At 36.7% G+C, this 27,156-nt stretch overlaps 1 protein-coding gene across 3 annotated transcripts in view; it reads left to right on the forward strand.

Annotated features, from left to right (window-relative positions):
• PATJ (PATJ crumbs cell polarity complex component) overlaps positions 1-27,156 on the forward strand; it is a 155,890-nt gene that overhangs the window by 117,494 nt on the left and 11,240 nt on the right. For all 3 annotated transcript variants that reach the window (XM_063298039.1, XM_063298040.1, XM_063298041.1), the window contains 12 exons: positions 217-289; positions 6,827-6,898; positions 7,258-7,378; positions 8,746-8,876; positions 16,247-16,330; positions 18,727-18,920; positions 19,479-19,626; positions 21,492-21,578; positions 22,861-22,978; positions 23,379-23,419; positions 23,917-24,039; positions 25,066-25,170. In XM_063298039.1, coding sequence (XP_063154109.1) covers positions 217-289; positions 6,827-6,898; positions 7,258-7,378; positions 8,746-8,876; positions 16,247-16,330; positions 18,727-18,920; positions 19,479-19,626; positions 21,492-21,578; positions 22,861-22,978; positions 23,379-23,419; positions 23,917-24,039; positions 25,066-25,170 — 1,297 coding nt within the window. The remainder of the gene's footprint in view (positions 1-216; positions 290-6,826; positions 6,899-7,257; positions 7,379-8,745; positions 8,877-16,246; positions 16,331-18,726; positions 18,921-19,478; positions 19,627-21,491; positions 21,579-22,860; positions 22,979-23,378; positions 23,420-23,916; positions 24,040-25,065; positions 25,171-27,156) is intronic.

Raw genomic sequence — 27,156 nt, forward strand, 5'->3', positions numbered from 1 at the left:
CAAGTATTGAAAGCAGATGATGTAGCAATCTTACAAGATCTTGATTTGGTTAATATTTTGAAATGGGGGCCTGGAAACCTTTTGTGAACCATAGAGGAAAAGAAGTCGTAAGTGTGATAAACAACAATAACTCACCAGAGAGAGGGCAGGGAGGGAGATTGAATGTAAGTGGTCCTTTTAGTTTGACTAATCAATTATTTTTCTCTTGACTGTCAGCAATGAGGATGCATTTAACCAGATGGCTGTAGCTCCCTTCCCATTACCCTCTTGCACTCAGTCTTCCAACGAGGTAAGATGCTTTCCAATGTTTTATAAATGAGAACAATTAATCATAATTAGCTTAATATAATCCCAACATGTATATAATTAAACCCTCTGCTTCCCCTAACAGTGAACATTAGACATATCCCTTTGCTACAGGAAGAACAGTTGCTAAGTAAATCTGGGAGTGGTGCAATCAATTAATGAATATTTGCACAATGTAAGTTAAGAGTAATTAAAGACAGAGATGAATTGGATTGAGAACTTGCATTTGTAATATTATATCGACCAAGAAAAATAAGTCCAAATTGTTTCATTTCATAGTAGAAATACCTTAAAGTAGATATTCAAATAAAGTTTTCCTTGGAGTTAAAATCTTTGGTAATATCAAAATAATATCCAAGGGTATATAACTGCAGGTTATTAAAGTTCTTAATATACTGTAATTTAACAAATATCTTGAAAGCCAAATGATGTTTGTTAAGGAACTGGGGTTTACAAAGATAGTGAAAGTGTTATCTGTGGATAATGAAAGGATGGTTAATGCTGGTTGCTTGATGCAATGCCATAAGGTTGGCTAAGATTTCATACTGGTTAATGTATATTACAAGTAGAACCAATGAAATGTCAACTGTAAACCAGAGGTCCTATCTCACAGATTCAGCCACACTGGATTCAATACTAGCCTGACATTTGAATCTTACTACAAGGCCTTGGGGAAAAACACTGTTTTGGACAATGTCAGTGTGCCTGTATCCACTGAGAATAAAGCAGTATCTGACAGATATATAACATTTGTTTCTACAATCAGGAAAACTCTCTTGCCATCCAGGTTGTTTGGATAGGACAAGGCTGAAAAGATGTGGTGTGGGTTGAATGTGCATGCGTGAGAGAGAGGTGTATAACCTAATTTTTATCAGACTGGCAACATTTTGCGATTGCCTCCATACTCCTTTTCTCCATTGAAGTGAAGGAGGACCATGGGTCAAGCCTGAAAGTGATGGTTGTCATACTAGAGAACACTTTATCTACTTCAGATTCTATAGGATATGCCTGAGCTAGACACGGCCCCAATCACTACATCATACTTTGCCTAGGAGGGGTCTGGGCTTTGGGGAATCTGAACAACCTTGTAGATAATCTGCTGAGCAAAACGGTTCCAGTGGCCAGTTGGGAGATCTTCCTGACCCTCCTTCCCAAGGGACAAATTTATATTCTTAAACAAGACTGACAATTGACAACCCATTGACACAATAAGGGAGGAGAAATAGCAACACTTTGCCTTCTTAAATACCATACTGTGGGCTTGAACTTGAGTTCATATCCATGCTCAGTCAGATCATTTTTGGTCTTTCTCCACTGGTACTGGTATGTTGTTTCTGATGCTTCATGTTACGGAGCACCTCAGTGCTCCTCAGGAAACTAAGGGGTACCTTGGGATTGGCATACAGAAAGAAGTCACTCCAGGCAATTTCATCAAGAGCTCTCCTAATGCCAGGCACTTGGTAGAACAGCCTGCCAGGGAAACTCCTGCAAAATCTACGTGTGTTAGGCTTAAGATTAATTGAAACAAGCCCAGGCTGTCCTGGAGCCCATGAACTGACTAGTTTGCCAGCCCTGGCCCCAGGACATGAGAATGAAATAGTCCAAACCCAGAAGGTATGGGTAATCCAACACCAGACCAAAAACCAGATTCTGGAGGCTGGAAAAAGATCTAATTGGGCCGCAGGGCAGAGAAGAATACCTAGCTAGTTCCTACAGCCAAGTCAACGTGGCACTCATACTCACCAACTCTAGAACAATTCCTTTGGTCACAAATAAGTTGTCCTGTAAAATCAGTGCCACCTCTCCTCCCCCAGAGCCTGACCCCAAGATTGTGAAATCTAGGAGTACAAATCTCCAGGAGGGCAGTACTATCAATCTTCCTCAGTTAGATCTTGGTAAGACATACTAGGTCTACCCACTTATCCAGAACCAAATCATAGGGAAGCATAATGTTATTACAAATGGACTGGTATTTAGTATTGGCAACCTAAGCCAATCGACAGTCTGACTACCAGGAACCCAGGACTGGAGCTGCTGGGCCAGAAGTGGAGATCAATACTAAATTGTCACTTCCCTGTTCCCTTGGCACCCCCTGCTATACCCCCTTTAGTCCCTCTCGAGTGGGATCAGACTGTCTGTGTCTCCCAAAATGTGGTCCCATACTGACCCCACCCAGCACCTACCCCCAGCCAGATTGTATAACACTAACACCAACCACACACATAATAGCTTAACCACAAAAATATTCAAGTCACAAGTGGCAACATATCCTTTTTCTGTTGGATTGCTTTATTTGAACTTTTTTTTATCAGGATACAGTCGATTGACAGAAATTCTTTTTCTACCCCAAATTTTATACATGAAATCAGAAAGCATTTAAGAGTTGCTTTACAATCTAGGATGCAGTAGAAAAAAATAAGAAAAAACAGACTAGAAATGGGAAGTGTTTATACTGAACCCAAATGATGAATTAAAACTGAATTTTAGTGCCTGTTCATCTCTCCATCAGCATTTGGCCTATATCTAAGTAAACCTAATCAGAGCTTTATAAATAATAACCAGAATTTAGCACTCTACGTGAGACTACCCTCAACCATCTGGACAATATGGGCACTTCTCATTATGCCCATACGTTATTGCTGTTTCATGAGCTGCATTGGCTGCCAGCTGCCTTGGGTACTATTTATGGTGCTGGTTGTTACCTATAAAGGCCTTCATGGCAGAGGGTCTGGTTACCTATCTCCATCATTTCTGCCTGCCCAGTACATTTGGGCAGGGTGGCTGAACTCCAGGTCCCCTCAATTAAATGTTATCATCTTGTGGGACCAAGAAAGCTTGCCTTCTCTGTCACTGCCCCTGCCCTCTAGAACAGCATCACCCCTGAGATGTGTATGGCACCCATTATCCTGGAGTTCCTGAAGGCCCTTAAGACCTGGCTCTTTTCCCAGACCTGTGGGTAGTGTGCCTGGGATGCTCCTATCATGTTTATTCTGGTTTTATTTTATTTTTTTATTAGCTGTTTTTTAGTCTGGGCTGCCTTGTCCTGTTTTATGTGTTTTTAACTGTTTTTAATTATATATTTAGAGCCAGTTTGGTGTAGTGGTTAAGGCACCAGGCTAGAAACCAGGAGACCATGAGTTCTAGTCCCACCTTGGGCACAAAGCTAACTGGGTGACCTTGGGCCAGTCACTTTCTCTGAGCCCTAGGATGGAGGCAATGGCAAGCCAATTCTGAAATCTTCTCATGAAAACTTCAGGGACTAGTCCAGGCAGTCACTAGAGGTCAAAAACTGACTTGAAGACATAGCTAGATGATTGATAGGTCGAATAAGCCACCCGGAATCTTCTGGAGTGGGCAGCCATAATGAAATTTAATAATAACAACTAATAATAGTGTGCCATGTAAGTATTCTAAAATGGGATGAATAGGTTACGTACATTAACCAAAATAACTTCATTCTCATATATTGGCCCAACTTAAGAATCAATTTCTGCAGATTTTTGTGAAGTTATCCCATATAGAGTTATTCAGTCTTAATCAAAGCAAGTGCCACCTTAGCAAGTTCTAGACTTTTTTTGAAATACTACATAGTGTGAAACAAAGAAACCCTGGGAATCCCCAAACTATAGCTGCTGCCTTATCCAGAATAAGCCGAAGGTTTGTCTCCTTGAAGACAGTTTCTCCACCAAGCACAATTCTCTTTGGCATCATGCATTACAGAAAATAGCAAAATTCTTTTGCTATTTAAGCAGGAATCACAGATTTAAACAGCAAAAATATGTGCAAAATTGCAGCTTTCCTGTTGGCAGCTGGAGAAAGCTACTGGCTGGCTCCGACAGTGCATTCTTTTGTGCCAGCAGGCAGAGAGGACAAAAAAAAAATCTCCAGGAGTGCAAACAGTGAGGAGGAGGGCAAGAAAAAAGCAAGAGTGTGATGTGGTTGTGGGAGGAAGATGATAGAAGACAGAGTGGTGGCAGCAGTATGGAAGAAGATGACTGAAAATGATGACAGCATTCTCCGGATTCTGCCTAGAACTATCACTGGGCACATTATCTGAGGTCTCCTCATACCTGGAATCATATATAGAATCCTATTTAGGAAAAAGCCATTTTGGCCATCAAGTCCATCCAGGCTGGTCAGTGCACTGGCGTAAATTAAAGGACTCCAGGTTGTCTAGCTTCTGTTTGAACAATGAAGGGAAGCCCATTATCTCTCCGGGTAATTGGCTCTCCTGTCAAACTGGTCTACTGTTAGGAAATTTTCTCACACTGAGTCAGAATCTGCCTTGCTGTACTGTAACTTCAATTCATTATTGTGTGTTCCATGCTCTGGAATGAGAAGAAGCAGATCTTGACGTTCTACCTTTCAGGTACTTGAAAAGTGTTATAATACTGCTGTTTGGTCATCTGAACGTATCTTCATAGGACTTAGTTTCTACTTCCATAATCATTTGTGTCACCCTTCTCTGAACTTGTTACAGTTCCTCTAAATCTTTAAGTGTGCCCAGGATTGTAATACTGGACACAGTATTACAGGAGTGGTCTGACCAAAGCAACATAAAGTGCAATGACTATTTTCTTTCATTTGGAAGCTATACTTCTCTTTCCTGGATTCTTCTCTTTGTAAAGATAAGGATAGCTGTTGCATTCTCCAGTTGTCTAGCACTTCACCAATTCACTAGAATTTCTTTGTGGTAATATGTAAGGTTCAGCCAGGTTACCAGGTAGTTCCTTCAGTAGCCCTAGGGTATTATTCATCTGGTGCTGAACTAATTCAAGAGCCAGTTTGATATAGTTTGGGAGACCGAGCTCTAGTCCTGCCTTAGGCCCAAAGCCAGTTGGGTGACCTTGGGCCAGTCACTCTCTCCCAGCTCTAGAAAGCAGGCAATGGCAAAACATTTCCAAAATCTTACCAAACAAACTGCAGGGACTTGTCCAGGCAATCGCCAGGAGTCAACACTGACCTGAAGGTACACACACACAAAGGTATGTGTTCTAAGAGGAAAGTGCAAAGAGCAGGATGAAAAAGCAGGACTAAAGTTTGAGACTGATAGAAACTAAAACTTTCTCATCAACACCACATGCATAGTCAGTCATTGACTTTCAATAATCTTCGTTCCTTTTCACCCTTCCACAAACTTTGAAAGATGGACAGAAATACCACCTAAGTCTCTAGGATCTTGAACTTCATCTTGAGATTTCCTAAGTCCTTGATGATATGGGATTGAAGCTGTACTTTGCATTATTATTTGTCCCTACAACTATGAGCAGGAATGGATAATAGTCAGTGGGCTTGGTATGACTTGGAAGTTCTTTTGTCTCATCACTGATCCTTGCTCCTGGTACATGGTAGGGCTATACTCCAAAAGGTACGTGAATGTACCATCTCTTTGCACTACTTAAAACAGCATCTCTTCCTGGATTTGTGCAGAACCTAAAAATGTTGGGCTCTGTGAATAACACAACAAAGACATATGCATAAAAGAAAAAGTTATAAATCAGCGTGATTGCAGAGAGGGGAATTACTTTCCACTGTATTTATCAAAACACACATTGCTTATAAAACAAATGTTTCAATAAGTGAAGGAAAGAGAATGATTGACTGACTGACTGACTGACTGACTGACTCTCTAAAATATATCTATAAGGGTCAGACCAGACTCTTCTGTTAAAATGTGATTAACAGCTACATTTGGGTTTCTAAAGAAGTAATGCGTCAGATAAGAAAAGTGAAGTTTTTAAATGAGAACTGTAACACACAGAATGGGAAACTTCCAGTAAAACGTATCTGTTCACATTAATGCTCCCATTAAGATTATATGTGTGGTGATATTAGGTACTTCAGAAGAAGAAAACTTTAAACAGTAATAGTGATGGTAAAGCTAGATATGAGATCCGGGTTTCACTTGGCTGACAATAGCCAGTAAAATTAGTGCTTCTTTTTTGCCAGCTCTAGTAGTAGTAGTAGTAGTAGTAGTAAAGTAGTTCTAGTTACACTGTTATAATCATTAGACTAGCTTCTCAGCACACTATCCTCAAAGTCCTCAAAATAAGTACAATACTTTGTTTTAGTATCCTTGCCAAATGGGCAAAAAATTTTTACTTGGGATGACAAGCATGATAAAATCTTTCCAATACTTTGATCAGCTTAAATGATCACTTTGATTGATTCATTGACTGATTGATATATTCAAAAGCACAAGTTACATTCAAACAAATAAAAGTGGAATGAGTTAGATTCATACTTTAGTCCAAGTGAAATAAGTGATAGTTTAATCTGTATCCAACCCAAAGTTTTAAATTTTATATTTATCTTAGAGAACACTATAGGTAGATGTTTATATATTGCTTAGTCGCAGAAGGACTGTGGCAATGAGCAGTTGTTCCTGGATTAAAAACTAAACATCAGCCTGTTGTCTTAACAGAAGAAGAAGCATGGCAACCGCTGATGCTCATAAAATTAATGACCACAAATGTACCACAAGCTAATATTTTATAATTTATTTATCCATATTGATTAGGGTATCAGCAGCAAAGCTGAAAAACAGGTGACTGAAGACCAGCAAGTGAAGGCAGACCAGCCTCCAGAAAATGTGGGTATTTTAATTTTGTTTCTTTTTTTTAAAAAAAAATGAAGCAGTTTTATTTATTAGTCATTGTTTCAGTTTCATTTTATATAGCAACAATTTAGGAAGACACATAAAATAGCCCAAAACATGGATGCTTCTTACAGCTTTTGGTTAGGAGTTTAAATCTTTATACGTTTTCTTCATACATGTAAAGATGTGTGAAATTGATGTTCCAAAAGTAGACAGATAATTTGTTCCTAGAACGGTTCACTCTCCTGATTCGTGTAAATATCTCTGTACAGTGGTTTAAGCTGGTTGTTTAGAATTTTATAAGAGGTTAAAAATTCAAATTCTTATTTTCTTTTTCTTTTTGCCTCTCCCAGTTTCGAAACCAGTCAAAGCAAACAAAGTCTTCCACAGTGAGCCCCATCCCCATCAATTTACATGAGATTTCTTTGGCACCTGAGTCATCTTATTCTCCAGAGACAGAATTCAGCAACCAAAGTATGAACTTGTTATTTCCATCTGAAGAAGTACTTTGCATTAATCCTCAGAATTTAGGGTAGTAATATTGATTTTTAATTTTTTAAAAAAAATCTAGTTTAACAAAGGTAATTCTTAGGATGTTTAAGTATCGTTTAAAGTATTGATTAAATTACTACATCAGTAAGCATGTACTTCTCCTTTTCATAGAAATGCAAGTTTTTTTTAAAAAAAAATAAGTTTCCTTTAATATCTTTCTTTTCCATTTGTTCCACAGTGGCTTTTATCTACTGTGTGTTTATTAAAATGTTTGTCACCTTGACATGGGATGTGTCTCTGTGTGTTTTAATACTTTTGAATTCTAAAAATAAAAACATGGATGGAAAGTTTCCTGCCCCCTCCTTCTGTCTGTAGTTGTCTGACTCAAAACTCATGGCTTTTCTGAACAATATAGGAAAGGGTCTAAAGAGATTCTGCATGAAGTATTAATTATCTTAAGTTGGATCCTAAGTTAAAAACGTTGTATTGGCATAGTGATATGCCGAAATCCTTCATAAAATGGTCTAAAACAATTTGAGTATCACAATTTGAGTATCACAGGAAGAACAGCAGAAATAAGATCAGGCTGGAACATTTCCTGCCAAATACACTAGTTGCTTCCAGATTTTTATGTATTTATTTTTACTGTTTGGGGATCCTGTTGCTTTTACTCTGCACCACAATCTTGGTATCCTAGAGTATGTTCTGCATGTACAGATTGGGCTTTGTTCTCAGTGTGTATGTTTACATTATATCTGATCTGAAACTCAACTAGAGCAAAGAATAGCATATAAATTTATTATTACCAATAAATGACTTTCTGCTTCCTTCTTTACTCATACTACATATGAACATATATGAGAGTGTGAAGAAGTAAAAGATGTCAGCTCTTCATGTGTGGCTTATACTGTATAACAAACTAATTTGGGGAGGGGAGGAATTTCCAGTTAGCAATGAAAAATAAAATCCTGACTGGATCTTAAATAACAAATGCTTATTTTGCATCTAGTAGCATAGTGATAGCAGAACTTATTGTCTAGAAGATAAGCCAAGAAGATGTATTGCAAGGAAACAATCTCTGCTCAGCTGGAATTATTTTCCTTCTCTTTTTGGAAACAATCATTTCAATACAACATTCCTCAGCAAAAATAATCCATAAAATGTCCCTGTGGTACTTTCAACTGCCTTTCTTTCTGTCTGTATTGCAATTATCCATAAACAAACTTTATTTTTCCAATAGTCGTGTTTCTTTAATCAGATTCATTATGACACTCTTAACGTATTCCTCTGCAATGTGTTTACATAATGCTTACAATTGTATGGACTACTACTTTTTATTTTTGCTGTAGACAACTTCCCACCTCCTTCAGTAGATCCAGCAACATGCCCAATTGTTCCTGGCCAAGAAATGACTATAGAAATATCCAAAGAACGATCGGGTCTTGGACTCAGTATTGTAGGAGGAAAGGATACACCACTGGTAAGTTGTTTGTTCTGAAAGGTGTGTGTCTGTGTGTTTGTATGTGTGTGACAGTTTTCATAAATTGCAAACCCTATCTCAGTTTTGGGATAATAAACTAAAGTAGAAACACAATCTGAGGACAGGAAGGTAGAGAAACTATATCGGGAAAGGAAAATATGGCATGTTTCTTCACTTTCTTCCAAGGATCTCCAGCCTCAGGAAATGTGTAATGGAGACTAGGTGGAGGGGTTCCCCGAGGCCTGAAGAATATTTCAAGGTTTCCTCCAGGGTCAAAAAGGTTGAGAAAGGCTGATCTAAGGTAACTCAAGATGATACACAAATATCTTGATTAGTATAAATAAATAGTGAGTTTAACACCCACAGAGGATTCTCTGTGAATCTGACTTAATTTATGAAGTTAATAGCTGGTTAGATCACTAATGTAAATACAGAGAGCCACTACTGAAAATGTCCCTTAGTCCTTGTGGCAGTTTGTTCATCTAATCCAATTCTTTATCTGTCAAGAACTGTGACTCATGTACCTTTGACTCAGTTCTCTCAATTATGGTCAGAAACTCTTCACCTGTAATTCCAAGATCAGAGATTTTGAAATATAAATTTTCCTAGTTCATAAAGCAATAAAAGTTTTCTGTGACATTCAGAGGGTATGCAATCTAGTTCAGCCACTCATAGTTTCATTAGGTCTTGAAAATTACAGGGCACGCAGTCTAACCATATGTCCTTGTGGTGTTGGTCAAGTGGAGGACATTATCCATTATGTCCTCCACTGCCCCATTTACAATGAGATCAGGGCCAAATTATTAATGGCAGATGAATTCAAGGGCTCCAACTTTGAAAAATTGAACTATCTTCTTGCAGGTCTATTTCCAACTGTCAGCAACCAAGTTGCTACTTTTGCTCTGCTGTCATTTAAACTTAGAAAGAAATACTTAAGTTCTTAATTGTAGCTTTGGCTTTATTTTGTTTTTTACCTTTACCTTTTTACATCTAATGCTTCTTCTATCACTCGGCAGTATTTTATAATTTCACTATTTTATTGTTTTATTGTTATTTTATTGTATTTTATGGCACTCCTATGTTATGACCTATGGTTACAGCAATAAACTTATTTACTTACTTATTTATTTACTCACAGTCGAACCATCCCCTTCCTGTTTAGTACAGGAATCTCAGTTTAGTATACAATCCCAATTTAGTACGGTATTTATTTTTTCCTACTTGGGGTCCAAAATGTGGATCTTGTTTCTGTTCTGTTTACTCCAAAGACAGTGATTTGTGACAGGTTATTTAAAGAAGATTTACTTTTTAAAACTTTATCTTGTACTCTTATATTCTGCTTTTTGTCCAGGAACCATCGATACAGTATTACCATTTTTATTTTTGCAAATTAGCAATAGGCCTGAAAAGTAGGTTAGCCTGAATTTTGCAACTTAAACTTCATAATTGTCTTATTCTACTCCCTGCTTGCTTACCACATTTTGGGAATGGGGGCAGTGGGGTTAAAGAAGCTATCTCATCATGGTGAGATAGTTATTTTGTTCACATTTTTGTAAATTTTCTTTCTCTTCTGTTTGATTAAAACACATCTGTACCATTTGCTTTAGCATATGATTGCCAGAAACATGATTTTTTTAAAGAAATCATTAAATCATTAAAATTTAAATTACTTTAATTATTTCAAAATAAAAAAGCCTGCAAGCTTCTCTAAGAGTACATTGAAGGAATGCTAATGAATGTTGCTATTAAAATTCTAGGTTTGAAGACTTAAAAGGATATGACTATAAAGGCATTAGTATGCAACCTGCAAAATGTTTAAAGCAGGACCAGATGTAGCTACAGGGTACATCTAAAGCATAAGGCTAATATTAGTGGCTTCCTTGAGATCATTTGATAGTTTAGTATGAAAATTATATTCAAATTCATATGGATATACTGTACTTTCAATTTTTTTAAAAAAAATAAAGGTAAAATATCTCTCTTGACTTCAACATGCAGCTTTCTTTGGCAGCAATATTATTTACCATTGTCTTCTTCTGATATATATTCCACCTTTGCCTACAGCCCTAGCTTTCCTGATGGTGTCCCACCAAAATAGTGATCAAGTCCAATGCTATTAACAATCTAAGACCAGATCCTGCCACCTACTGTGCATGTCTTTTAAATGCATACTGGCAAAAGAATGCCATCTGACATACAGTTGGAGAGTCTAAATGGGGGCTTGATTTGGGATCCATTTTATCACTTTTCTTGCCAAAAACACACAGGTGTATTATATTGCCTATTTTATTTCAATGGTACTTGGCTATGCATTTGAATTGTTAATGCTGTTTGAACATAATGACGATAGCTTATGGGCCTGTGCATGTTCCTCATCTGGGAATGCAAACTTCCACATCCATTTGTAAACTTTGTATACCTTTTAATTGTTATTGGAACTGAACTCCATGGGGCGATTATTTTCCTGGAGCAGAATTACCAAACTGTAAACCCATAATACCAGATTTTGGCCTTCCTGTTGTCTGCTGTAGGTATGCTCAGTATATAAATATCTCACTGCAACACAGTGTTTCTGGATTACCATTGAAGGAAATTATGATACTTTCTGCAACACTCTAGTTTGGGGTTATCTGCAGGATGCAGACACACATAAAAATGGCCAGAGGTTCTAGTGCACTGCCATGACTACCATCTTGACCTTTTTTTACCACACCCTGCAAACATCCTTGATGTGGTACAAATAGCCAGTAAACTAAATTTCAGTATGGCCAGTATCGTAAGAAAATGTACAGGAACAAGCAGGGCCATGGAAAGATTGAAAAGAAGGATACATATGAAATCCCATTGTTTTTTCCATTGTTCATTACTAACTTAGAAAGTTATGCTTTGTACATTAAATCTGCATATCTTACATTAGACTATAGGACTGTTTATCTATTTGGGTGGCAATCTGAAAAAACTGACTGCTGTACTAGTAAAAACAACCTATTCTCTAATTTTGTGGCCATGCTGGTTGCATTTTTCATTTATTCTTCTAAAACAATATAGCTGTGTGAACACATGTAAACTGTATTTTCATATCAGAAATTATAATCTGATTATGCAACTTCCTGTAAACAGATTGATTCCTGAATCACAGTAGTTTGAGGTATTCTGTGGCTTTCGGTAAATAAATGGCCACTAATACCCCTCAAAACACAAACTAATTAGAAATTTGATATGGGACTATAACATTTTGCAATAACATAATAGTTGTAAATACTCATAGCAGTGAGGTTTAAAAGAAAAGGGAAGCTTCTAAACAATCTCTTGATCACAAGAATTGCTTTAGGGCAAAGATGTTGTTACTTTCCTCCTTGTCTTTTTCATTTCATGTCACCTTGCTCTGAGTGAGGTAGTACTGCTTCGTGAAAGATATATTTTTTTAATTGAACACATTCTAGCTACACTGTCTACTATGAATGGCTTTATACCAAAAACAAATCCCAAATGTTATTGTTGAAAGACAGAATGAGTAAAATTTGTTCATTGATATTGGGAGTAACTTTTTAAAAGCATTCTTGAGGTTTATTTCTGGACCCTTTTCTGTGGCCTGCGCATGCATGTTGGGCATTTGCATTAACAATTTTAAAGAACTTTAATTGTTCAATTTTACTATAAATGAAAGCTTGTGGAAAAAGCTATACTTCATTTGTGGAAGTTACAGCAAATAAAGAGAATGCAGCAGAAAGTTTTGCTACTAGACATACACTTATAGACCTCATTCAGATGAAACAACGAACTGCTTTGTTTGGTAAATGCTTGAGTTCTTAAAGGTAAAGGTTTCCCTTGACGTAAAGTCCAGTCGAGTCCGACTCTAGGGGGCGGTGCTCATCTCCGTTTCTAAGCCTTGGAGCCGGCGTTGTCCATAGGACACTTCCGGGTCGTGTGGCCAGCATGACGACACGGAATGCCGTTACCTTCCCGCCGAAGCGGTACCTATTGATCTACTCACATTTGCATGTTTTCGAACTGCTAGGTGAGCAGGAGCTGGGATTAACAACGGGAGCTCACCCCGCCGCGTGGTTTCGAACCGCCGACCTTCCGATCGACAGCTCAGCTGTTTAACCCGCAGCGCCACCGCGTCCCTCTTGAGTTCTTAGTCTTCCCATTATGAATCATAAGTGGAGATTTAAAGCTTCAATTCCCTTTTGTAGAAATATATGCACCTTTTTCTTATACCTAACCTTGGAGGATGGTGCTTTGCTCAAATCACCATTTAGCGAGCCAGGATAGTAAATATACCAAATGTAAGTTTAGTCAATTTTCCTGAAGAAACTCAATGGACTTACAGACTGTCTCTTGTGCTAATGTGTTAGCTTTGCCAAAGATTGTTTCCCAATAAAATGAAGATTTTTTTTTTTAGGTAAAATGATACTGTAATGATGGGAAATGGAAGCAAGACAACTGCTTTAGAACTATATGATATGCGTATGTGTATATGAAAATAATTGATAATTTTATCAGGACTATGTAAGGTAAAGGTTTCCCTTGACATTAAGTCCAGTCGTGTCCAACTCTAGGGGGCGGTGCTCATCTCCGTTTCAAAGCCGAAGAGCCGGCATTTGTCCATAGACACTTCCGTGGTCATGTGGCCGGCATGACTAAACGGAACACTGTTATCTGCCCGCCGAAGCAGTGCCTATTAATCTACTCACATTTGCATGTTTTCGAACTGCTAGGTTGGTAGGAGCTGGGGCTAGCAACGGGAGCTCACCCTGTCACACGGATTCAAACCACCGACCTTCCGATTGGCAAGCTCAGCAGCTCAGCGGTTTAACCCGCAGCACCAGCGCATCCCTGTTCAGGACTATGTACCTGACAGTAAAATATTTCTAGAAGAGATTGTCCAATTGTCTTTTGAATGGTCTGAAGCAGATTTTGCAGCAACTGCAGTCAAGTTGTTCAATTACCTTCATAATGTACCTGCCCCAGCCCTTTGAATGACTTCTCAGGGTGCCACAGACAAGTGAAGCATGGATACAAGGGAGGCCCTTCTCAGATGTAGAGTCTGCCTCTGCTGCTGTGTCCAGCATGCATCAAACCAGGCAAAGACATTCTCGCTCTCCCGAGGCTTTTTGGTAATTTTGTATTAATTTGATTCTACATGCTCATTCTACCCTGAAAGAGGGTATTTTCAGAGAGAGACAGAGAGATTGTTTTCATTTTTTTAAATACATTTTTGTACTATAAAACTATATGGAGGTGTCCTTAGGATCATTAGGAGTCAAACTGTAATCAGGGAAGTATTATTTTACTTATTACAACAATCAGCTCCTGATTTGTATCTGTTTATTCATTTGTTCCTATATTATTCATTTGCCCCTATATTATTCTCTGAAATGTTGCCTTCTACCTAATTTGAAATGTTTATTCTGCATCCTTCTCAGTTCTACATGGCTTATTGTTAAAAGCAATAGCTAGAGATTACCTCATGAAGGCATCTGCCTACCCTTTCAAAGGCAGTAATGTAGTTCATGAAGAAATAAAAGCAGTTTCTCCAACCTTCCTGCCTTTGGTGTCTACTCTTTTCAGTAAATATATGTCATTGTCTCTAGAGCAACAAGTTTGCAGAAGTTGTTAAATTTCTGATTTTTTTTTGTACATTAAATTGCAGCAATGCAGTATAAGAGAAGAGTCATACTAAATTCTCCCATGAAGTCCTTAAAACTTTCATTCTTCATAAGGTGCTGATTTAGATGTAAGAACTGACACCATTAGTTCCAGTAATGACCTGACTCATGCACAGTTGAAATATGCAGAATTCAGATTTATTGGAAACAAGTATACAGAACAAAAGAAAAGCTGCGATTGAAAGCTTCCCGCCTAAACTAGCTAATCAAAACTTTCCAGTACTCCACTTCCCCCTCCTATCTCTTTCCCACCTAATTCAAATGGTCAGCCATACCAGGCACAGATGTCTCTGGCAGTACACCCTTGACTTTTCTCCCCTTCCAGTCCAAACAGAAAAGATTCACACTCCTTACAATTCCTCCTTCCCATCTTGTTCTTGACACGCATCAACTCATCATGGCAGAAGAACATGATCAGACGATCCAGCAATCACTTGATAGTGGAGTCTGACATTAGATATGATCAAGATTAAAATGCACATGAAGCACGTTCTTGTATAACATTGGTAGAAGTCTAATACAAATTACTCGATAGAATTACTCTCAGATGGTAAGAAACATGTGTAGCTAAAATCTGTCTTTATAGCTGAACTTTCTAAAAGTCAGGAGGGAAAGGACCATTTGATTGTCCAGTGTCAAGCTATTACAGAAGATGCAAGCCACAATGAAAAGGCATTGTTCTGGGTTCCTGCAGATGGCAATCCCAGAGCAGAGACCCAAAGTGATTTTGCCCTATGCAATTTAGCAGATAATTGTCTCAAAAATTACAAGGAGAATGGTCTCATAGATATCCAGGACTGAACTATGAAGGGCTTTAAAGATGACAACCAGCACATTGCTTCACATTCCTCCATCCAAGTCTCACAGGTGATCATTCACAAGTGTAATCAATGTCATCTTCCTTGGTGCCTAGGTCTAGAACCTGAACTGAAATGGATCCAGATAAGCCCCACCACTTTCTCAACAACCTTCCCCTAGTAGGGACGGTTGGAAACTGGTCAGTAGTTGTCCAGAATATACAGGTTAAGTGATCAACCTTGTGCCCTTCTGTGAATCTGTTCCAATTTATCTGAATTCTTCTTAAATTGTGATACAGATACCCAAGGTTGAGTCTGACCAGTGGAGAATATAATGGAGCTATTAACTTACTGGGATTTGGACACTGTAGTCCTATTGATGCAGCCTAAACTTGCATATAGTAGTTTAAATGCTTAAAATTCACCAGATGACCAGTGCCACAAACTAGCATTTAATTTTAATTTACTAGAGTACTATATTTAGATATACTAACTTTTATGTTCCCCCACACTCATCTAATGCTCCTATCCCTCCCCTAGATATTTTTTCTTTCCTTTTACTTTCTCCTTTTTCTCTAGACTTCTGTGTTTTGGCTTTTTTTATTAGATATTAATGTACAGTATTTTCTATTTCTGTGTTTTAGCTTTTTATATCAGATCTTAATGTATTCATGTGTTTTAGTTTCTTATGTTAGATTTTAATGTACCTTCTATGCTTTTAATTGACTGTACCCCACCCTCCTTATGCTGGTCTTTGACCGTAATAAAGATTCGTTGTTGCTGTTGTTGTAAGTGCTTAGACATTAACTACCTCCCTCCCTGTCTGTCTACCAGTCATTCTATATTCTGAACTACCTGTTTATACTGTAAGGATTGATACAAAGCATGTATATTTTACTAGGATGCCATAGTCATACATGAAGTTTATGAGGAAGGAGCAGCTGCTAGAGATGGTCGACTTTGGGCTGGTGATCAAATTCTTGAGGTGAGTTTCAAGTTTATCTCCTTGAATATTTCTGCTGTCTTCAAGATGATTGGACAGAGGTGTTGAAATGCCTTAGGATTGAAAATTTGCTCCAGCTGGACAGTACAGGGATCTAAAATCCAATATTCTACTGTTTGGGTTCCTAATACTATAATATTCAAGTCCATGAAGTTTTATTGGTAATATTTTTCAGAAATTATTTGCCATTGCCTTTTTCCTAGGGCTGAGAGAGTGTAACTAGCTTGAAGGTACCCAGCCAGCTTTGTGCCCAAGAAAGGACTATAACTAATTGTCTCCTGGTTTTCAGCTCACTCTTGTCAATCACTGCACCAAAGTGGCTTTCACCAAAGTACTGCTCTGTCCCATTTTGAAGGCAATGTTTTGCAAGATGATTAGATTTGATCATAATATAGAAGTGAGGGAGGGATAAAAAAAGGGCCCTTATATATGAAAAAGTGCTTTGACAGAGATTAATATCAATAGCAGATCTTTTCCACGCATTATATTAGAGTACATGTTTCAAGTTTCTGTAGTTGTAGTTAAAACCAAAAGAGATTTTTATTTGGCAATGATGATCACACAGTGTTCTGGCCCCCTTTACAATTTAACATTAATATTTGTTTTAAGACCAATTTAAAGCTTCGTTGTGGTGTGGTGTGCCATCTATCGGAATATAGAAAAAATATTTTTCTTTCAAATAATAGAATTGTGAAATAAAAAAACAATAGCAGAGAAAAATCCAGAAACAGGTAGATTTTTATTATGCATATAAAATACCAGGCTCAGGTAGTTGTATTATATTTATTTACCTATGAATTAACCTTACTGAACTTAGTAGACCTTACATCTGAGGAAATGTAGAATTTCAGTGTTAGTCCTTCAAACAATATACAGAACTTGAGTTTTCATCATTATGCTTTGCTCTAAGGATCTACATTTTCAAATTATTTTATCAGAAATTAAGAATGGATAAATTCCTATTCATTTATTTAAAAAGCATATTTAATTATGCTTAAGATATATTGTAGAATATAAACCCTATGATTTATTTTAGGGTAATAAATTATACTAAACATTATTTTTGAATAAGTGCTGGCTCAACCACAGTACTCAACCATAGTAGAATCTTAAAAAAAAAACAAATCTGGTGGGAGCTTCCAGTTTCGGAAGTATGGTTTAACTATAATTTGTATGTTAGTTTAATAATTATCAACTCTAATTGTAACTATAGTTAACCAAAATAAAGCAAGTTCATCTTTTCAGTCCTAGCCTGTTCCTACTAAGATTAGTCAGACTTTAGACTTCAAACTGAATAAGCTTCTGATCCCTACCTGGATCAGAAGGGGATAGGTGAAAACTGCTTTCTCAGAATGTTTAACCATGATTTTATCTTTCATGTGAATTGGCAGAATTTCTGGTATTCTGCACTGGGTCAGTATAACACTTTTTGGCTATATAATTTGGGGCCACAAAAAGTAAAAAAAAGTCTGGTAGCACCTTTTCCAACTAACCAATTTTGTTAAAAAATCATAAGCGTTGGTAAAAAAATGTGTTAGAAAAAGTGCTGCCACACTTCTAATTTATTCTTCTGCAGGTTTTCCTAATATGTATGACTTCTTCAGACAATAAACATTTTAAATTATTTTGACATATTACCAGGCAGTGGCATGTTATGCCTGCATGGGGCCTTAGGCAAAATTAAATTTAGGGCTCCTCAAAGTTCATTAATTTCCACTAATAATGTATCACAAATAATATTTAAACAATTTACAACAAGTTGTCTACCTGTTAATTGCACATCTTGTTGTTAATAATAAATAGTTAATATCTTTACAAACAATACAGTGTTTATTTAAAAAAGCATGTACTTACATGATTAAAGAAGACACCAAATCACAATAAATCATGGAGAAATATTCTATCATTTTATGTGCATAAATACAGTATTTAATATTTCATATGTACATACACCAGTATGATTTTGCATTTAGACTCCCCTTTTTGTATGCATAAAATGCGTCCAAATCACACATGCAGGTGAATTTTCTATTGGTCATTGGGCTGTTAAAAATTCAAATAATAACTGTGGAACATAGGAGGGCAGAGTTGGCAGATGTACACAGAGGCCATGCCTACCTGAGGCCCCAGAGGTTGCTTCCAGAAATCTCTGCTGATTCAGGAAAGCCAGAGATGCCTGCCAGAGGCATGCTTGCGGCCGGATAAAGATGCTGGAATGGCACAACCAGTTTTCCAAAAACATGATCTTGGGGCCCCTCTTTTGGAGGGCCCTCAGCAAGTGCCTAATTTGCCTATGGTATAATGTGCCACTGTTACCAGGCTAATTAAAATCCAGTAAGCAAACTGTACTTCCAACAGAATGTTTTATTTCATTTTAGGTTAATGGCATAGACTTGAGAAATGCCAGTCATGAAGATGCTATCACTGCCTTGAGGCAAACACCTCCAAAAGTGCAGCTTGTTGTCTATAGAGATGAAGCTCATTATAAAGATGAAGAGAATCTGGAGATTTTCCATGTAGACCTACAACGGAAAATGGGCAGAGGATTAGGACTTAGCATTGTAGGGAAAAGGTAAGGAATATAGTTAATCAGAATTATATTTAGATTATACTTGAAGAATAATTACTCTTGTAGAATGGAGGAGCATACAACAGTTATGGTGCCACTTACATTATATACATTATATTTATAGTACTTAAGTAATGTGCTATAATTTAATAGTAACATGTCACCAGTTCAAGGATAGGAGATGTAAAATGAGTGATTCAGTGGAAGACCGTGTGTTTATCATCATATATTTTTGTACAATGGCATGGTTTTGTGTGCAAAAGTAAATTCATAGAGGTTGCTTCTTATCTGAAGATTTGATGATAACAAGTTATCTATATAGCAGAATAATTTGGCATAGTACAATAAGTTAGCATAAGTGACTTGAGTTTTCTGATTGAGGAGACTATGAATAGGTAACAATTGCTATCAGAGATTTTATTGGATCAGCGATGAAAACTCTCACATTCCTTGTTTTCGGCTGGAAATATCTAACTGTCTCTAGAATGTGTAATTGCAGATAAATAGCATTTATAATTTTGTTGTTTAATGATACAGTACATATGTTCCCTGTATTGTTAGAAATGGAAGTGGTGTGTTTATCTCTGACATTGTCAAAGGAGGAGCTGCTGACCTTGATGGGAGACTAATTCAAGGAGATCAGATATTATCTGTCAATGGTGAGGATGTCAGACATGCTTCTCAAGAAGTGGTAGCTACCATTCTTAAGGTGAGCATGCAGTATAGTCTTCTAAACAATGCTTACAAGTATGTAAAATATCATATTCTTTGGGAATACTAACTTCAGCCAAAATATTCAAACATAGTTCAGTCTTATAAAAACAGCATGGTGGGAGCTTCAGTTTTGTGTGCTGTGGTTTAAATACAGTTTTGATGTTAGTTTAATTATCCATTCTATTTAATTTTAACTGTAGTTAATAGAAATAAACCAAGTTCATCATTTCAATTGTGGTGTCATGCTCCCAGGTCAACGTTCCCAGAACATCTGATCAGACTCGCATGCATGAATGAAGTCGACTTGCAAGTCGGTAGAAGTGGGAGGGGGACAAGCCAGGAGCGTGAAAGCATCTTGTTTGGGCTATCTTTGGCATCCAAGGTCAAGCTGCCTTGCCGTTGGAGATATCTGCACAGAACTGAACGAACTGGCACGAGAAGGGGGGGCTGCATACTGAAGAAGGGAGAGGGGTTGAGTTCATTGGGCTGTTTAACTGAGAGAAAGCGGGGGAACTTCTATTCACAACTTTTTCCACTGTACTACACACTACACTCCATTAAAGAGATTTCTACTTAACCACGTATGAATCAAATTTAATGGCAAGCTGAGTAAGGCAGTCATCACATGTGGCCTCTTCCTACTAAGAATAATCAGTTTAGAGTTCAAACTGAATAAGCTTCTGGTCCCTTCACTGAGAGAAGGAAGATGGTCAACCTTATCTTTTGCCATTTAATGCCATTAGTGCTGCCTTTCTCCAAGACAGTAAATGATCTGTGTGATTCAGAATGATTATCTCAGAATCATTGTACAGTTTTCAGATGTGCTTAATATATTTGTATTTCTTTTGGGTATGAGGTCTCTGTCCTGAAAAACTTAGAAGAGAAAGAAAGGAAAGGAAAGGATATAGAGCAAGTGAATAGTAACCTAATTCTTAGATAAACATTTTGTACATTTAGTTGAATATATGTTTATTTTGCAATATTTAATAATACAACAAAAGCTATATCCACAGCAAAAATCTATCATGAAACCACAGACCCAAAACATATATACATGTCTGTGTGTCTCTGTATATACAGTATACACAGACACACACTCATATACACATATGCCAAGAATGCAAACATTAAAGACTAGACAAACATTACAAACTTAGACATCATCTAACATTCTGCTTTCCAGCAATTACTTTTAATCTATCTTTTGATACTAGAGACACTTTTCATGAGTCCACACCACTGAAAGTTATACTTGCGTGGAATAAACAGTGGTAGTAAAGTATTTTAACAATTATTTTAAAAGATATTTACAGGTATGTTATGTATTTTGTAAAAGAGCAGATGGTGTAATCCTACGCCCTCTGAGATAACACTACTTCAGTATATAAGGACTGCCCTCTTTAAAAACTTAATGTTCTGGTTATTCCTCATAAAATAAAAATACAAGCTCAATTGCAGCTTGCACTAAGCCATAATGTAGCTTGTTTACAGAATACCATGGTGTGTGAACCAGGCCAATACGGATCATTCAGTAATTAAACCATGGTTTAGCTCAATGTATGCAGCTAAAGAATGACGTTCAGTTGTGCAATCCTTTTGATACAGAACACTTCATTGCTTACAATACCAGGTATATATTCTACAGCTAAAAAGATTATCTTTTAATAGAGATTATTATGGATGACCTGGAGAAAAGGAGTAAGTTGGGAACTTGATACTGCCCAGGAGATCTACCCTTCTGAGGACTGGGCCATTTTAAATAGTCATGGTTTGATCAAAGGTATGACTTTTGGAGGGACATCAATAAAAAATACTTGTTATGAGTTAAATACTGCATGCTGTGTATTTTCTATATCCAAGTGTGCCCAAGGACTTGTGCAGCTAGAGATTGGACGACTGAGGGCTGGATCTTGGTTATCTTCAAGGAAGACATCTCAAAACAGTCAGGTTAGTAGTAGATGATGGTGCATTAAAAAGAATGAAAAAGTAATGGATCCCAAAATTTATTTGTGAACAGTTTGCCTTGTCAGGTGTGATCATGGGAGTAAGACTTTACAATCTAGCTATAGCCTTAACTGAAAAAATCTGTCTATATCCAACATTTTTAATTATCTGAGAGCCATCTTAAATGTTGGAACAATACCTGTACTTTAACTGACCGAAAAATCCTGTTTTAGAAGTATATAATTTTTATAATTTCTGGGCAATTATACCATGTATTTGATTTTGCATGAAATCATTAATTATAGAAAGATGTTGCAAAAAAATCATTTTCACCTTAAATTTCAGCCTACTTGGAGCCACAATAGTGATGCCATCCATTTTACATGCAGTGAAGGACATGAGAAACAATTAAAATGAGTCATCATATGTCAATACTTTGATAATAATGAAACACAGTATACTCTGTTCTGATTTTAGAAAGTTTCCAGCACACTACATTTTTCCAGGAAGGCATAGAGATATTTAGCAATATTATTTCTCATATGTTCTCATTTCTGTTTAGGATCATTCTCCAATCTGTGCTCAGCTTCCAAACTTTTGATACACAATGTACTGTTTGCCTTACTTGAACTATTCCACTAAACATGCCCAATCCATGTACTACTTCTTCACTTTGCTAGTCTTTCTCCAGCATGCAGAGAGCTACTGATGATGAATTCTCTTGGCACACAGAGGATCATTGATCCAAACATTTGATTAGGGCTCTTTGGCTTGAAAATCTATTTCATTAAGAGAGAGGTAGAATTTTGTACCTGCCATCCTAGCAGCTGGGCTCCAGATATGATGGTATAAAAAGTCTAGGGAAAATATTTTCTCTATTTAATACCAGCCTTTTACCTGAGGTTTAGAAGTGCAGTAAATAAATTCCAACTTTCTTAGTCTCAACTGCCACAATCCCTAACTCTTCATCATGTTGGCTAGGGCACAATATGTCTTCCCCTCATCTAAAAAGCCAAATTATAATTTTGTCCATGCATGTTTCTTTACATTTTCTTTAAATTCTGGTGTGTGTGTGTGTGTGTGAGAGTGAGTGAGTATAATGTTAGCAATAGTGATATAAAAATTCTTAATAACAGATAACAGAAGTATCATCCATGGTTTAATGAACAGGTCTAATGATAGATGCTATAACCAATGAGAGAAATTCTAAAAACAGCTCATTTGGATTATGTGTAGAACAACCTTGCAAATTCTAACTTGAGCCTTATTTGTCTTGGATTTTCAGATGAGCCAACATAATGTCCACAGCCACTTTTATCCTACTTTTGCTCCAGTTATCTCCACTTTGCAGAATTTTGTCAGTACGAAGAGATCATCTGCTGATTCTTCTCAGAGAAATTCAGGTATGGGCAAAAACAAACAACTAATATATCTGTGAATTATAGTGGATATCCTGTACTTATTTAGTTGGCTCAAGACCAGGACTACACTTTATTGAGATTGGCTATAATCTTGCGAATCTGATTATGCAAATCCCCTCCTTCTTATACTGCAGTGAATCAGGGAGGCTTCTGAATATTATCTTGTTTCCCAGGACTTAAAGAATGTTTCAGCCTCCTTTGCTGTTGGCCATATTGACTATGAATTCTAGAAGTTGTAGACCAAATACACCTTGAAGCCATCAGTTTGGGGAAAGGGGACATAAACAATATTTGTGCTCAGTAATAATTTTGAAGTAGTAAGTAGAGAACATAATCTCATGATAACAGTAGACTTTAATTATTCTCTTTATTTCTTTATCAGTGGGAGCAGACACAAGCCCAAGAACTGTGGAAATAACAAGGGTCAGTCATTTCTTCTTACTAGATAGATAGATAGATAATTTTATTTTGTCCAGCATGTAAAACAATTAACGAATTTGTAGTGGTCAGATCTATTTGCAATTCTAGGCAAATGAATGAAAGAATTTCTAGAACTATCTTGACCATGGTAAGCTTTCAGCTTTCCACTTGTGCATATTAGGAATTTCATGTACAGTGTATTGTTTAATGATTTTAGCATTACGTCACTGATATCTCATGGTTCTACAAATGAAAGTGCTTTCAATGAATGCAAAAAAAAAAAAGGCTTCCTTTGCACATGTTTAATAGTGTTACTAAACTGATTTAAAAATATGAGAGATGAAGATAGAATTTTTGAACAAAGTGTGGAAAATCAGATACCACATTGTATCCTTGCTTAATTATACAGTATTTATTACAAACTTGACACTTAGTGCACAGGTTATATTTGAAACTTGGGCAGAATAAGTGATTCTTATAACTGTGCTCTCTCTGTTAAGGGCCTAAATGATGCTCTTGGTATCAGTATTGCTGGTGGCAAGGGAAGTCCCCTGGCAGATGTTCCAATCTTCATTGCTATGATTCAAGCCAATGGAGTGGCAGCACGCACGCACAAACTCCGAGTAAGTGAAAGAGTGAAGGATATATGCATAAGTACTAGCTTTATTTTCTTGCTGCTGTTGCTGTTTTATTACCTCCAAAGGGTGTGTTTACAAGGACTATACCTTGCTGGAGGAGATATTCTGAAAAATATTTCCTTTTCCAACTTTGAAGGGTTCTTCATTCCCACTGCTAGTAAAGAATGTCACTGTTGCCCACTGCGCGAGTGTCTGCATAACAGCAGCTGTGGAAAATTACATTTCATAGTACGATGTCTGTAGTCAAGACAGTGAATTCATGTTATGTGGTTTACTATTTCAGTCTGGAATGGAACATAGAAAAACAGGAACTTTCTTTATTTTCTTCCAATTTCAGAAGGGGCTGGATGATTTGCAGAAACAAAATAGCAATTATGACTAGCATCTTCAGTTCTCCAAGTATCTCTAGGAAAAAATTATGTTTTCACACACTGCCAATATTCTCGTCTTCCATTTACAATGATTTCTCTTTGCTTCTAGATGGTGAAATTGGAGCAGGAGTTCTTTCTTGTATTTTTAATTTATTTACACAAAAACTTAGTCTCCAGGTTTCCCTTTAAATAAGAAAAAAGTTGATGAAAGCAGCTAACAAATTACAGAAATGGATCTAAGAATAAAAATAATGATACACAATTAGTCAAACAAGGTTAACAGAGCCAGAAGTAACAATCAATCAATTAGGAATAATAGTTTATCTTAAAAATAAATGTTTTCAATGGCCAGTTTTTTCAACGATTTTGGGCAAGAAGGCCCATGTATGAATTACTAGCACTGAATTGCCATCATCCATGGTATCTTTCCTGCCTTAGAAGAGTTATTGATCTTAGAGACAAATTCATGTGGCTGAAATACTTCTGGTGGGTTTAAAAATGCCTGAATAGGGCTCTTATCTTTTTATAAATAAGAAAGATGGGTGCGCAGTGCCAGACTTGCAAGACATATTGATCACTCCAATATTCCTTGGTGCTCCTAACATTTCTATTTCTGTTACGTTTTTTCTCTCACGTTTAGGTTGGTGATAGGATTGTCAGTATTAATGGGCAGCCTCTGGATGGTCTGTCTCATGCTGATGTGGTAAATTTGCTGAAGAATGCTTTTGGGAGCATCATCCTGCAGGTATGTTGATAAATTGAACATACAGCTGTACAAGGAGATATAAATGGTAATTTTAAATAAAAGACTGAGTGTCACTGGCATAAGATATTACAGTATGGTAGAATGCTTGCTGATGTGAATCGTGCAAGATTAAAGAAGAAAACTATTATATTCAAAAGCATTTTATTCTTGCTCATATAACTGTGGGCATGATCGTATAAAATCAGAAGAAGGGGGAGAAATGGCTTCTTGTTAACAGATGATTTTTAAAAATCTCTGCTTTTTAGCTTCTGCCACTTTTAAAACAAAAACAAATTCCTCTGCTTTATTATGTAACTATGATGGAGCTTTCTGTCCAGTTAACATCTTCTTAAAAGAAAAAGGGCAAGAAAAAAAGGCTTTGTTAACAGTTGACGATTTATAATATGTCTGGCTCTCAGCCAAGGTACAGTGCTTGGACTGGATGGTTCATCTCTCATTTTAATTTAATTTGAGAAGACAAAAATGAAAATGTGCTCTTTTTCTGTTTATAAATTGTGAGGTGATTATTTTATTAGTTGACCTATGCAAAATAGCTAAAAGCTTGCCTAAAAGCAAGGTACATTATCATAAATCCCAACATATCTTGTTGGGCTATAATGATCATATACCTTGCTGTGAGTCTTACACATTTTATGTCCATTAATTTCAGCAGGACACTGGTAGATAGGTGCTTAACATTCCACTAGTATAGACCGGTGGGATTTTAAAACTATTATCTATTATACCTATTACATTTTGCAATTATTTATATTGAATATATTCAAAGCAGAAGTTGGTGTTTACTTAGCTGAGTCCAAAAGAGTTCATCTGTAGAAACATGTTGGGAACCAGCTGAAACTGCAGAACCTGAATCTGGCAAGTGATGCATCCTGAATGCAAATTGAAGGTTTAATTTCTGCTATTGTACTAAGATCAGGTACAGAGCTGACAGAGTTTATTGACAGAGCAGCTTTGTCATCTATGTAGTTTGGGATTTTTTATTTATTTTTGCTTAGGGTTTTACTATAACTGTAATCATATCTAATCCTGGTGGAAAGTGTATCTGAATCTGAAAGTTATATAAAAAGAAATTATATGAGCATATGATCGTATGCGTAGGAGAAGAAAAACTTATCCAGCTCCCATGCTATTCAGCAGAATAGTCTGTCTAAACAATTGTGTCACCTCTAAGGAAAAACATTTTTTTTTCCTCTCTCCCATTTTTAATTGTTCTGAATTCACTTGGAAGTTTAACTTGGAGAATTTCTAAAATTAATGTTGCAGCCCAGTCCGAGGCAATCACATCATTTCTTTTCTGCCCTGTGATTCAATCTGTATACACATGTGTTTGGGCTCAGTGGTAACCCATTTGCCTCTAGCAATTGCAGTTGATGGTCTGATTGTGATTTATTCCTGGAGTCTTGAATATGTGATTGTACGGATTGTATTTTGTATGGTGTATATTTTGCTTTTGTTTTATCCACACACACAGGGGGAAGTGAATGCTGCTTAGAATCACTTTTGATTGGACCAGCATTCTATAACCACTGTAAAATAAATAAAATTGACAATTCACAAATAACGGGAAAAATGCATTAACTGAAAATGGCAATGAATTTGTATACTTAACAATCTGGAGGAAGTCCATATATAAGAAAGCCTAAAATTCAGGACGACTAAAGCATTAATGTTCCTTCACCAAAAAAAAAAAATTCAAAGCCTTAAATTCAGGGTGATATTTGAATATAAAAAAAAAATTATGTTAAACTTTTTGAATATAAGTGGAATGTTTATAATGTTAATAAACATCACTGGTAGATCTGTGTCTACCTCATAAATGCAATAAGCTGCAAAGAGGTTGACTGAAATATGAAAGTATATTTAAAGACTGAAATCGTTTCCTCTGTCAGCAAACTTGGGTGGTAAGAATTACTGAATCACAGAAAAGTAAGAGGGAAATATCAGTGTGTTTGGGAAAACACAGGA

This window comes from Candoia aspera, chromosome 3 (genome assembly GCF_035149785.1).
Source record: "Candoia aspera isolate rCanAsp1 chromosome 3, rCanAsp1.hap2, whole genome shotgun sequence".
Taxonomy (NCBI): domain Eukaryota; kingdom Metazoa; phylum Chordata; class Lepidosauria; order Squamata; family Boidae; genus Candoia; species Candoia aspera.